Consider the following 14,922-nt stretch of genomic DNA (forward strand, 5'->3'; position numbering starts at 1 on the left):
TTGGGTCCCCAAACCATGGTTTGGGGTGCTATCCAAACAGAGCCGTAATATAAGATCCTTCCGTTGGCGATTCAGTTGAATGAGAGAAATAGAACAATTGGAGATCAACGGATACAAATCATCAATATAGAAGTTAGTCAATATCAACAATCAATATATATGTATGTATGTATGCATATAAACATTAGTGGAAGCTGCACTATTTATAAGAAGCTATAAATAGTGTGGCTTCCGGCTATCCTGGTGCTTACATGAATGAGGTCAACTGTCTTTGGTTGTTTGTACAAAAATCAAATGAAGACATACATTACAAATGTAAAAATATACATTTTGATGAAACCTATCTCCCTTTAAATCCTCAATAGGAGGAAAACAAAATTGGTTTTTGCAGCAATCTTCCAAATGAAGTTGAAGATCACACCTCCTTGAATCTGATGATCCAATACTATGTGCAGAGAGCAAATCTGGCTAGCTTACATGACAATTGCACTCCACAGTAACATACCGATGACCAAAGAGCTTGTGAAGGGTTCACCATTGTAATAGTATTTTGAAAAGCAGCCTGATGATGTAGAATTAGAAGATGGTGCCATTGACGTGCCATTTGTACCGGTTCTGTTTCTACCACCACTGTTGTTCACAAACAAAGAGAAAGAACAGAAGGAATAAGAAAGAACAGTTCGGCAAATTAAATACAGTCATCTCACAAATGGGAAACTTCGCAACCTTTATTATTGAATAAAGGAATGTGGAAGAAGTAAGTGTGGTGGAGACTTAAAACAAGTATGAGGAACTTGCCCTTGCAAAAGGGACTTGTAAGGAGGAAGAACCATGTCATTTAAATATTACTCCTTCAGTCCTTAATGTAGGACCTAATTAGAGAGTTAATGTTAGTCCTATAAATAAGACTTATTTTATATGTTTATCAATTTTTTTCCAAATTAACCCTATTGATATATCCCCAACAATAAGAGAAGGGAGAGAATTAAGGAAAATGCTTAGGGTGTTTTGAAAAGAACATATCATATTAACTAATTTAACCAACATCTTTAATCTACTTAAATTAATTAATTAGGTCCTACATTAAGGACCGGAGGAGTATTAGAATCACATTTGCTATTCAATATGGATTTTCATCAGATTAAAAAGATGTCAGACATTTTAGAATATAATAACAAGTAGCTTGCACCAATAGTAAACTTGAGATCTTACCTTCCAGGAAAGATACAGGAACCATGACCTGCATGATAAATTGATAATATGACACATCTCAGTTACATCAAAGATGCTACAAACCTTGAATTTGAAACTGCTAATGCAAAAGTCTCGTTAGTGAAACAAATGTGAATCTGCAGAAAAGGCCAATAATGAACAAAACTAATGCAACAAAATTGTCCTCGGGGAGCCTCGTATCTCCACACTTGTAAAAAGATAATATATCAGATGCAAACAATAATTTTTCTTCATTCCTCATAATGATGTCATTGAGCTGTTTTTCTCCCTAAATCTACAAATCTTTTGCATTCTTCTTCACAGGTATTTATCTAAGAATGTACAGAAGATCTCATACTTGGATCTGTGGTGGTGATAATGGCAACGCCTTTGAAATCACAGGTCCCTGGAGATTTATCCATCTTCTGATAATACGCATTGAAAGCATATGTAGCATGTGAAGCTACATTATTTGGTTCATAACATGGTTGACCATGCAGCAAGGGTGAACAATCCACTTTCCCAGGTCCACAAGCCCAATCAAGTCCAGCCTGTAGCATCTTAGTATCCGCATTGTTCTTCACAACACAAAATGTCTGATTTGTTGTATCATTTGCCAACACAGTACCAGCACCAGTCAAATGTAAGACATAAACAGGTTCTCCATTAGGATAAAAAAGCCCCCAGTTCTTTTCTGAGACTGGACCCTGTCTTAAGTCTTCATTATAAAGCTCATAAATATAAGTACTAACTGCAACTCCAGGATGTTTAGGAGTCCCTGTATTGTTAAGCACATGTTTGATCAAGTTGCTATTGTAAGTGTTTGCATTATCAAGAGTTGCATCTGACTCAGATGAGCCACCTTTGGAGGGCCATCCTGACTCAGTCACTAGAATAGGGATATTGGTGAAGTTCAAATATGACATCGCAAAATAAGCAGCATCAACAACAGCATCAAAGACATTAGTGTAATGCAGCAGAGTGTTGCCATCAACAGCTTCCTTATTTGGAGGTAGGGGACGGAATAATGCATAATCCAATGGAATTACACCATTAGCTTGAATGTAATCATAATATGGATATACATTGAGCATGAGGAATGAATCTGTTGATTGCAAAAATTTAAGCAACGGAACCATAACTGGATCCCAAGTGCGATTAAAAAATGCTTGGGAAGGTGGGAAGGAGTCAAGGATGATAGAAGAAGAGTGTGGAGTAGAGACTTTAATTTGCCGATCCAAATTAGCAGCAACTAGTGCAGAGTGAATGAATGTTAGGGCAGAGACCAGGACTGGACCAGCATTCGGGACGGTAGTTAGCACTTCAGATCCAACAGCTATGGAGGTAATGTTGGTTGCAGGAACATGAGCTACAACATTGCGAGAAACCCAGTTTGCTGCAGTGGCATTCGACTGACCAATGGCAAGGATCTGTTCATTTGGAACAGAAATAGACACACGGATTCCTGTTCTGGCAAGTGCAAGAAGCATGGTCTGGTCAGCATCATAAAGTCTGACATGTTGGACATTCTGAGCCTTAAGAAGTGCCACAATCTGTGTCGGACTTGGCATGTCAGTAATCGCTGTACCAATGTTGATTCCAATAAAAGCTTCTGCAGCAAAAATGCAGACACAAATGTAGAATTTTAGAAAACTAAACCATCTAAGAGGAGAAGTTTTGTAATCTGAACAGGAGTGAGACGAAGTAAACATGCCATATTGATAGCAAACTGCACAAGAGATAAATAAAAGAAATGAAGAAAACATAACAGACATCCACAAGAGATAGAAACTTCTGCAGCTTGTATAAGAGGGATTCACTCCCCTGCCAGCTGCAGCACACCCTAAGTGAAAATTCTGGAGCTTGGCGAAGCAGAATTTCATACCATATTGAGACAAAATGGAAAATGAAATAACGGATTATTCTGCTAGTATTCATGAAAAAATATGCATGACCCAAGAGTATTTTAACATACAATCCGACATAGATACATGATCAAATGGTTCATCAAGTTAGTAACATATTCCCCAAGACCAATTGACTCATCAGAGACCTGTGAAGAATCTTCACAATAGTTCATGTTTAATCATGAACCATGACAAATTTCAAGGCAATTTTCTGTCACCCTGGGATTAAACTGAAGTTAAAGCAACAAGTTCACAGATGATAGTCACTTGCTAGGCCGCACATCATAAGAACCTTTTTTACTATGACATATCCAATATACTACAATTTGATTACCAAGCTTGTGACCAACATGAGATTAAGAATTTGATTAACTAATTACCCACCCACACAGTCCAGCAGAATTGCAGGGCTCACAGTGAGATCCTATCATACTCATCAATGCAGCTTAAAGTCTATAGCATCCATTTTCACTATACTGCCAATATTCTTTTTATGTAAAGAAATTGGATACGAAACCCACATCGCATTCAGACATATAATTACAGCAGGACAAACCAATTAAGGAACAAAGATAGGTAGATCAATCAGAAAATTCACTTTCACAGAAGGATATAGAAAGACACTAATAACAGAAGGGAAATACGGGATAACAAGTAACTTACCTTCATCAGCAGCAACAGCGATTGCTATTAGGAAAAGAAGCAGCAACGCAGCCATTGAAGTTCACAAAAGATTATCACTACTAACGAGAACAGGGCCTCCCCTAACAACTTCAAGGAAATCCAGAAGCGAGAAATGGGAGACAGAAGCAATTAAAGATATAGCTAAAATCAGCAAAACGGGAAGGAGCTAGGCAACTTCGAAATTCTAACAGAAGGGATTGAAGGATAAACAAAGGAAAAGTTTGCTCCTTTTGAGACCCTTTGGTGGATTGTGGACTGGGGCGATAGCAACTGGTGTTTTCCGACGTGGATGGTCGGGTCGAGTTGTAGGGAATAGACCGGTGCGCTAGAATGTTTTTTCATAGTGGTCAGAGGGCTATTTTTGTATCCCGTCAATTCATTTTTAATAGTTTTAAGAGGGTCTTATTAATTTATCATGGTGGGGGAAAATGACATAGAATGAATATTAATTAGAATTAAAGAACATCAACTTTTTAATTTTAAATTCTACAAAAAGACTACCGTTCTCAATTAATTTTAAATTTTTTCGATTGATTTGGTTTTGAATATTCATTTATCGATGCCCAACTTTAATTTTGAGTCTTCCTTTTTAATAATTTCATACTCATTTGTATTTATCTATAATATATTTACTCGGTTTTTAATTCTCAATAATTATTTTTAATTGTTTAGCACCGAAAATATTAATAATAAGTATTAAGAAGAGTAAAGATAAGTACTAAAAAAAATCAAATATTAGAAATGAAAAAATCCAATGAAAAATTTATTTCCGACTAGAAATTTTGGTCTTTTCTAAATTTTTAAAATTTATCTTTCTTAATTATAATTAATGTTCTAAAAACTTCTTTAAATGCGATTTGTCCTTATGTTTAGTAGAAAAAAACAATTTTCCATGTACATGAGACAATTAAATGACAATAGCTCCAAAAGCTCATTTTTCCATTATAGCGTACTTAAATACTGTTCTGTTCATATTTATAAAACAGAGAGAAGAAATTTTTTATTCTATCTACAGGGTAGAAAGAAAAACTTTTGATATGAATTATAATTTTATCTTTCATTTATTATTGTGTTCAATATGTTCTCATGAGACATAATATATATTAAATAGGGATAAAATTGAAAAGTTATTGAATTTTAAATAAGAGTTAATGAAGTTTAAAATTTTTTTTTGGTTTGAATGAAAATAGAACCAAAGGAGTAGTAAATCTTACATGAAATAAATGTGTTAATTAACATTCAATGATCTACTTGGAGAGAAGCTTAAAGATTTTTCTTCTTTTTATTGTGTGTCTGAATTGAATTTACGGGAAATTTGAAGTTGACCTAGTTTGCAATACGGTTTAAGGGGATATGTTGTTGATTTCTTTTTCTTTTTTTTGAAAAAGAAAAACCAAGTTACCATATCTCAATACTACTCCGTCCCTTATTATAAGATCCTTTTAATTAAATTGTGCGGTTTAAAAAACAGTTAAAATTAATTAAAAGAAATTAATAAGTAGCAAATACAGTTTTTTTTCCAAATATATCCTTATATATAAATGGATAAATGTGAGAGAGTAATGGTGAGATAAATAAAGAAAGAGAATGTATTAAATACACTAAATTAGGAGTAAAATAGGTAATACTACATTAAATGCTCAGATAAATTCAAAAAGGATCTTATAAAAAGGGACAAACCTATTCAAAAATTGGATCTTATAATAAGGGACAAAGGGAGTACGGTTTACACTGTTGTCAAACTCGCGAGTTCACTCTTTGAGTTTAACATTTTTACGTTTTCAGCTAACAAAATCGTGTCAACTCGTTTTTAAACTTGTGATAACTGTAAACTCGGTTAAATTTACGAGTTCATTTACCGAATTTACTGTTTTTACGTTTTTAGCTTACAAAATCATGTCAACTCGTTCTTAAACTCGTGCTAAATTTTTTAATTTGATTATGTTTAATAACTTTATATATGATTTTTATAGAAATTTTTGTTGTTGAGTATGATAAATTATGAACATTGATAGATATAATTTCAATTATTTGAATTTAAAATATATTTAAATAAAATTGTTCTTATTTTTATATATTAATTATTTGATTATATACTTTTAATATCAGTTAATTAATAAAAATAAATTCTTACGAGTTCACGATTCAAGTTTATGATCCGAGTTTACATTATTATCACGAGTTTGTTTAAACTCGCGAGTTTGACAACCTTGACGGTTTATGGAAAAAGCATGTTGGTGTCTTTAACTATTTCATCTATTTTTACTACTCTTTTTAATGAAAATACTCCCTTTGTCCCATATTATAAGCAACATTGGAGCTCATCACGTAGATCAAAATGTTAGTTAAAATGAGTTATAAAGACAAGAAATGTGTAAAAAGTAGAAGTTCTTTCACTAAAATGTCCTTATTTATGGGAAGGAAAGAGTATAAGAGAGAGAACAAGAAAATTATTATAATATAGAAAATCATGGAAGAGAGAGAATGTGTGATGGAGAGATGATGGTTTAAGAAATGATATAATAAATATATTGAGCATTAAAATAAATAATTAATAAAGGTAAAATAGGGAATTTGTTATAAAAATTTAAGACAACTTGTAAATGTTGCTTATATTTAAAGACAAGAGGAAGATAGTAGTTATTGCTTATAAAATAGGACGGAGTGAGTATATTGAATAGTAGAACATATTTAATGCTCCTATGAGTACCAACACATTATTGTTTAATCTTTCTTAACAGATCGTAAACAATGACATATAACCTAATTAACCCAACCCCATTGGCTAGGGGACAACCCATAGAACTATAAGATCGGTCGTCTTTCATTTACTTTATAGATTATGCTAACCAATTAATTTAGCTTCCCATCAAGCCCTCAATTAAGACCTAAAAACTGCACGCGCGCGTGCACATATATATATTTTATTTCTAGTTCTTAATATAATAAATAATTTGATTTTTAATTCGGTTTTAAATTATATAATATCACGATCGTGAAAGTCCAAATTAATTACCAATTATTCTATCTTTGTTATAGAAGTTTACAGTTGACGGAGTTGCCATTGGTTTAAGGAGACGTGTTGTTGATTTATTTGAAAAAAATAATTTACCATATCTCAATAAAGAAAATGAATAATAAAAATATAGAAGTTTCATTTTAGCTCTATCCTCCTTAAAATTAATGCCCTGCCAGCCCAAAACACGAGATCGTTGCCACAACTTGATGCCTTGGCGCAGGAGCAACGAAAATTTGGAATATAATTTCTCTCACGGTAATTGCTCAGGAAGCAGATACCATTTCATATATTGTTATTTTATATGCCTATCACAATGCCACATTTAAAGTTATTTTAATAGTATCTTTAAAACATTGTGATTCTTTAATTTTACATCATATCCTCCGTAAATATCTTCAACAATATATCTAAGAATTTGGTTGTTGATAGAGCACAATGTCATTGTGTGATACGTGTCCCACCTAGTGGGATAAGGCTTGTTGTTGTTGTATCCTCCGTAAATAGGAACCAAATGAGCAAAACTAAACCTAATTTAATTTATTTCAATTTTTTTATTCAATTTCTATATTTTTGGGTTTGAATTTTCTTAGATACTTAATTGGTGTTCAGTTTTTGATTGGATTATTAATAAATAAAAAAAAGGCATACCAATAAGAGTTGGTCTAGTTAGTAAGGAGTCAGCTCATAATCTACAAGGTCGTGAATTCAAATCCTGCTGATGATGTGAAAACCTTGTTAGTAGGCGATCTAAAAGTATTTTTGTAAACTCTCTTTGAGCCCTAAGGCATGTCTTAGTTCTAGTGAGCCCCCGGGATCCAGCTCACCTAAACTTTCTACTATAAAATAATGATGATGATGATGCATGTTCTCTGTATTTCTATCGTAGTCTAGGTTCAACGGTTATATACTTTTACCATAAAAAAGGTCTAGTATCCAATTTTTTTATTGAAACCTAAATAATATTTAATTGTGAAAGTCCAAATTACTTACCACTTATTACATCCTAGTTATATCTCTTCCGCGTCGTTTGAATTGAATCCGCATCATTCATCATAATCATACGGCATTATTGATTCATGTTTCTGTACAAATTATTGCGTTTCATCATATATAGTTGGAGGCCTTAAATTTCAACCCTTGAACATATATATGTGCGCGCGCGCGCGCTCTTGGCTCTTTAAGTCTAAAAAGAGGGCGGCAAACAACAAAATTATATAGACTCTACCAGTTCATGTTGCACGATGAGAGAAAATTGAGTTTTGGTCCTTCTAAATAATTACTTGCTCCGTCACTTTTTATAAGCAATTTTGGACTCCTCATGTAGATCAAAAAGTTAATTAAAATTCATTGAAACAATAAATCTGTGGGAATTGGAAGTTCTTTCTCCAAAATACCCTTATTTAGACGGGAGAAAATATAAGAAAGAGAATAAAAAATTATTATAATAAAGAAAATTATAGAAGAGAGAGAATGTATGATGGAGAGAGGTGATTGTTTAAGAAATGAGATAATAAATATATTGAATATTAAAATAAGTAATAAATGAGGGCAAAATAAGAAATTGGCTACATAAACTTAAGACAACTTGCAAATATTACTTATATTTAGAGACAAGAAGGGAATGGTAGTTGTTATTTGTAAAAAGCGACGAAGGGAGTACATTTTTAAGGCTATTTATGATTCACTTTACCACCCTTCGATTTTTCTTTTTTCTTATTTGTTGCATCATAAGAATTTGAACTGAAACTGTCATTAATTTCTATTCACATGGCCACTATTGAATAAATACACGTTTTGTTCGCCCTAAAATAAATTAATTACACATTCCATTAGGAGAATCTCATATCGTGTTAAAGTCAGCGCGGTAAATATAATACTCCTCCGGTCCTTAATATAGGACCCAATTGTTGAATTGGTTTTGGTCCTACATATAAGACCCATTTCTCATATTTATCAATTTTCTCTAAATTACCCTTATAGATACTCCCTCAACCATAATTAAGTAGAAGAGAGAGGGGGTATTAACGAAGATAATTATGGTATTTTAGGAAAAATGTGTCACATTTATTATAATTAACTAACTTACCTAACTTCCTTAATATAATCAAATTAGTTAAATGGGTCTTATATTAAGGACCGGAGGAGTATATTAATATTAAACTAAGCAGTATGACCTTTGATAAAAAAAAATCATCCAAACTATGTTTAACTTTATTAGGGATAATTAATTTGTAAGTCCCTATAGTTTTAACTGATTTTGAATCAGGTTCCTATAGTTTTATTTTTTTTGTTAGGTCCTTATACTTTCACATATTTTTAATTAGGTTCTTGTATTTATTTTTCTTTTTATCAAGTCCTTATAAGTTCACCTCGTTTTTAATTAAGTCCCCGAATTTTTTACTCTTTATCTTATGAATTCTAATAATACTACTCTATAATCATAAAATAGTATATATTATTTAATATTAGTTTATAACAATAACATTCTAAAAATAATGAATTATTATAATAATTTTATTTTTTTGCCAGCAAGAAAATATTAATTGTTCTAAAAAATTGTCCTGAATTAATTAATTATATTACTTATACTAATTTAATTTCATTATTAATATTTTATATTTCAGTAATCTATTTAATTAAGTTTATATTTAACTAATAAATAAAAATTAAAACAACATGGACCTGATTAAGAATTTAGGAAAATTATAAGAACTTTATAAAAAGAAAAATAAATGCAAGGACCTAATTAAAAACATGTGAAAGAATAAGAACCAAATAAAAAGAAAAAAAAACTGTAAAGACCTGATTCAAAATTGGTTAAAACTATAAAGACTTACAGATTAATTAATCCTTTAAAGTAAACATGCGGGCTTCTTTGGGATGAGGGAAAAAGCAAGGTAAGGAGGAGACAATATTAAGAGGAAAAACTTTTAAAAATAGTTAAAAGTATTATTTTTGAATTTTGTTTGATAATATTCTTTCCTCCTTATTTTTTTTTTCTTGGAAGAATCTGATCCCAATAAGCTGGAACACAGCCAAAGATGCAAAAGTTTTTGTTAAAAAGAAGATGATGTATGAGGACATCTCCTGTTGTTAACCATTTATTGTTAAACATGTAATGATCAGTTTCCATGGAAAAAAGGAGAGGCTGGCCTTGGGCAAAATATTTACCTTCTGTGATATTTCTTCCAATCCTAAATGTACAAGTTTGTTTTGATCATAAATATAAAATATGAATGTCCTTTAATTCTGTCATTTGTCATTTATTTTCTAAACTATCCCTCTTAATATGTATAAATATAATTGATTAGGATATTTTTCTAATTTAAAAGGTATATTTTAAGAAATGCAAAATACTTTTTGAATAAAGGATTAATTAATCTGCAAGTTCTTATAGTTTTAACCAATTTTGAATCAGGTCCTTACAGTTTTTTTTCTTTTTATTTGGTCCTTATTCTTTCACATGTTTTTAGTTAGGTCCTTGCATTTATTTTTCTTTTTATAAAGTTCTTATAATTTCCCTAAATTCTTAATCAGGTCCATGTTGTTTTAATTTTTATTTATTAGTTAAATATAAACTTAATTAAATAGATTACTAAAATATAAAATATTAATAATGAAATTAAATTAATATAAGTAATATAATTAATTAATTCAGGAAATTTTTTTTAGAACAATTAATATTTTCTTGCTGGCAAAAAAATAAAATTATTATAATAATTCATTATTTTTAGAATGTTATTGTTATAAACTAATATTAAATAATACTCCTCCAGTCCTTAATATAGGACTCAATTTTTGAGTGGTTTTTGGTCCTAAATATAAGACCCATTTGTTATATTTATCAATTTTCTCTAAATTACCCTTATGGATACTCCCTTAATTATAATCAAGTAGAAGAGGGAGATGGGGTATTAAGAAAAATAATTATGGTGTTTTAGGAAAAATGTGTCATTTTTCTTATAATTAACTAACTTACCTAACTTTCTTAATTTAATCAAATTAGTTAAATGGGTCTTATATTAAAGACCGGAGGAGTATATACTATTTTATGATTATAGAGTAGTATTATTAGAATTCATAAGATAAAGAGTAAAAAATTCAGGGACTTAATTAAAAACGAGGTGAACTTATAATGACTTGATAAAAAGAAAAATAAATACTAGAACCTAATTAAAAATATGTGAAAGTATAAGGACCTAATAAAAAAATTAAAACTATAGGGACCTGATTCAAAATCTGTTAAAACTATAGAGACTTACAGATTAATTATCCCTTTTTATTATAGACGTGTATAAATGTTTTCATGAAAATGATCTGAATGTAATATTCCGTTCCCGATAATGATATAAAATTTTTCTTAATATTTAGTTTAGAATAATTTAATTTGTATTTAAAATGATAAAGTGTTTCATATTTATTTTAACTTACTTTTTACATGAAAAATACAACTTGCACAAAAAGAAGAAAATTATCACATTCCATTCCCATGTGTTTCAGATGGAACAAAATGCAACTATCTATTTTCCCCACTTAAAAAAGCATTCTCTTTTCTTTTGCAAAAAGACTGCACGACTATTTAATAATCTAGATATATATATTTCTTACACGATAATTGAAATTAAAAAAGTCACATTATTTATTATATTCGAATATATACAATATAGTTTATATTAATTTGATATTTTCTAAACACATTGTCTGGACATTACATTTGGAACATGAAAAATGAGTTATACTAATTATAGCACAACATATTATAAACAATATATATTAGTAATGAATAATGATAATCACATATTAATATACTGAATTGTAAGAGATTTTTTTTTTATATAATACAATTAAATGCACAGGAGCACAAACATGTTAACGTCAACCTTGAATTCAAAATCCTGTCCAAACGTGACAGGTGGTATTATTGCTGGGATAACCAAATGATATTATAAGAGAATGCAATAATAAAATACTCTTAGTCAACCCTAAGGGGTTAGGTCAGCTGGCTGGGGCTGTCCTAGCTTAACCACAGGTCTCGAGTTCGAGCTGTGGGAATGCAGCACCCTGAGGGGCCAGAGGGCGCCGACTGAAAGGTTCCTTGCAAGCCTTCGATTCGGATTAGTCTGGGGACGTTGTCACGGCTGAAAGACGCCTATTTCCCTGGGATACCGGAGGAGAAATCCAAAAAAAATAAAATACTCTTAGTCGTCTCAGTTTAATAATTACGCAATCTTGATTTTATACATGTCGAGTTTTATTTCCATCACATGGATCTCGCGAACACACCTAATTCCTTCTTAAATTCAAGTATCATCACATCATTGATGTCATATGGAAATGTTTAATTCATTAAAATAATTTCTGGAAGAAAAATAATTCAGTAAAATAATGATAATGAGACAAGTACAAAATTAATATATCAGTTATATATTTTCTAAGAATGGCTGACAACTTGACATTAAATTTTGGGCACCTATAATTTATTACTCATTCCCGTCTTATTTATAAACAAAAACCATCTAAATTTTAGATATTAATTAATTATAAGTAAAAACTACAGAGTTTTAAGTAAAATTAATGCATGCTTTTAATTATATACCACTATTCAAAATTAGAAGAGATGCATAATTGGAACCGTTCTAATAAATGATCACGATTATTACTAATAAGGACATTTGAGAAAAACTAGATCTTATTGATCAAAAGATATAATTAATTTTTTGGTCTTGAATTAATGGTTTCTAGGTTTCGAAGTTTTTATTGGGTTACTTCTTGACCTGTTTCATTTATTCGTTTTCGGTAGTCTTGAGTTCTGCTTCAAATTACTATATTGGATGCACAACTAACGATAATATTTTTAAGAAAATTCAATCCACTTTTTTTTAAAATAAATTTTATAAAATAACCGTAATATTTTTAGGAAAATTATAAACATTGGAATGGCAAATACATTCAGGCCAAAAAAAAAAAGAATAGCAAATAAGATTATTCAACAGAATTAAGCCAGTGCCTGTGTGTGTATATAAGTGCTCTCCAACTTTATTGTCCAGTAATTGGCAATTTTTTTTGGTCAAAGCCAGTAATTAGCACTTTGGAAATTCAATAGCGACGGTTAACTCTGTTGTCAAATTCACGAGTTGACTCTCTAAGTCTAATGTTTTTACATTTTCAGCTAATAAAATTGTGTCGATTCACTCTTAAATTTGTGATAACTATAAACTCAGTTAAACTTACAAGTTCATTTACCGAGTTTACGTTTTAAACTTACAAAATCATGTCAACTTGCACTTAAATTTATGCTAAATTTTTGGATTTGAGTGACTTTATATATGAATTTTATAGAAATTTCTTTGTTAAATGTGATAAATTATGAATGTTGATGGATATAATTTTAATTATTTAAATTTAAAATATATTCAAATGAAATTGTTATCATTTTTAATGTATTAATTATTTGATTATATAATTTTAATACCAATTTATTAATAAAAGTACGATCCGAATTTATATCATTCTTATGAGTTTGTTTAAAACAACCAACTAATTATTATGATTTGCCATAAGATTTTCTATGATTAACCGGAGATTTTTGGGTAATTATAAATTATAATTAATTCTTATAACAGGATGGTCAGTACGGACAGCATCCATCACCAAGAAATTAAAATTATAAGCACCACGGCAGGAATACGATGTGAATTAAGAAGTTGGATTAATTATTAATTATATAGCTAACTTATTGTTTAAATCCCTAAATTTGATGGAACTGTTGGTGAGACATAATCTGGCAATACTGGCTTCACGTGATGCTGAATTTAATGCGCTCAATCTATTTGTAGTTATCCTATATAATATATGTGGTGATCCGATCCACAAATTTTCAATATTTATATATGGGGTCTGGATATCACGTATAGAGTTGAAAGAGAAATTTTAATGTTCATTACTTTCTGTAATAAATATTTCTTCTAGTCTTAAATATAATTTCTTTTTAATGAATTTATAAAATAGAAAAGACATATTAATTTTTTACTTTTAATTGTCATGTGAATAATTTATACCACATTTTAAAAAATAACCATACTATTTTAATAACTAATCTTTGATATACAAAGATAAACATGCTCCAATAATTAGAGATAGTTCCATTATTAGAAAAATTAATTTATGAAGTAAGAGAAAATGCCACCTTATACTGAAGAGCAAATCAAAAGTCAAAACCTCAAATCACTTTATATTTAACTAATATATATGTTTGTGGGGTATGTCTTATCATCTTATCTCGTGGTCTCATACAATTAATACAAAAGATTTGAAGAGACGTCATGCATCAATACATTCAACGGAGCACTATGTTATGTTTACATTTTGAGATAATTAATTTTTTAGTCTTTACAGTTTTAATTTTTTTTATAACTCATTCTTTATATTTTGATTTGATGCAACTCAATCTTTATAGTTTTGATTCGATTATAACTCAGTTTTTGAAATCACTGCAACTTGATCCATATACTTTTAACTATTTTATAATTTAGTCACTCTCTTTATAAAATATATAATTTCATTTTTTTTAAAAACACAAGGACTACATTATAAAATGGATAAGCTACAGGGACTGAGTTGCAATAAGTCAAACTTAAAGGACTAAGTTATAATCAAGTCATAATTATAAGAACTAAGTTGTACTGAGTCAAAGTGTGGGAACTGAGTTACAAATAAGGCTAAACCTATAAGAATCAAAAGATTAGTTTTTTCTTATATTTTTTTAAAAGAAAATCTTGCGTTGATGTATCAAAATTTTTAGATGAAATTCTATGAAGAAATAATTTTCAGTTGGAAAAAAACAGGCTTTAAAAATATTAGCTTCATGGCTTGTAACTTTCAAAACATGTTTTGCCTGAAAACATGGTATACCTTAATTACAACTAAACTCATTAATTTTGATCAAAATTAAATAACTTAAAAAATAATAATATTAACATTAATTTAATTTTTAGTTTAATGTTTCCTTTTAACCATTATATTAAATCAAGCTGTCCTAAATTTCAATTTATTGCATGTCATCAATAAGGACAAAACTTATATAATCAAACCTATTTGTAT

At 29.8% G+C, this 14,922-nt stretch overlaps 1 protein-coding gene across 1 annotated transcript; it reads right to left on the bottom strand.

The window, feature by feature from the left end:
• Window positions 1-112: 112 nt before the first annotated feature.
• On the bottom strand, window positions 113-4,036 carry LOC114717935 (glucan endo-1,3-beta-glucosidase 3). The gene is made up of 4 exons (XM_028903172.1): window positions 3,783-4,036; window positions 1,571-2,824; window positions 1,213-1,240; window positions 113-630 (listed from the first exon to the last, which is right to left on the bottom strand). Exons 1-4 carry the CDS (start codon window positions 3,835-3,837, stop codon window positions 474-476), a joined length of 1,494 nt encoding a protein of 497 aa, XP_028759005.1. The 5' UTR covers window positions 3,838-4,036; the 3' UTR covers window positions 113-473.
• Window positions 4,037-14,922: the final 10,886 nt, after the last annotated feature.

Source organism: Neltuma alba, unplaced genomic scaffold (assembly GCF_004799145.2).
Source record: "Neltuma alba isolate B1F8T4 unplaced genomic scaffold, ASM479914v2 tig00011783_pilon, whole genome shotgun sequence".
Lineage (NCBI taxonomy): Eukaryota > Viridiplantae > Streptophyta > Magnoliopsida > Fabales > Fabaceae > Neltuma > Neltuma alba.

Bases quoted from the DNA above. Each gene is read 5' to 3' on its own strand.
- LOC114717935 (XM_028903172.1), bottom strand. From the start codon at position 3,837: ATGGCTGCGTTGCTGCTTCTTTTCCTAATAGCAATCGCTGTTGCTGCT. The intron at 2,825-3,782 runs GTAAGTTACTTG...TTTTTGCTGCAG, and splicing joins CGCTGTTGCTGCTGATGAAG to AAGCTTTTATTGGAATCAAC. The intron at 1,241-1,570 runs GTATGAGATCTT...TTTATCATGCAG, and splicing joins TATCACCACCACAGATCCAA to GTCATGGTTCCTGTATCTTT.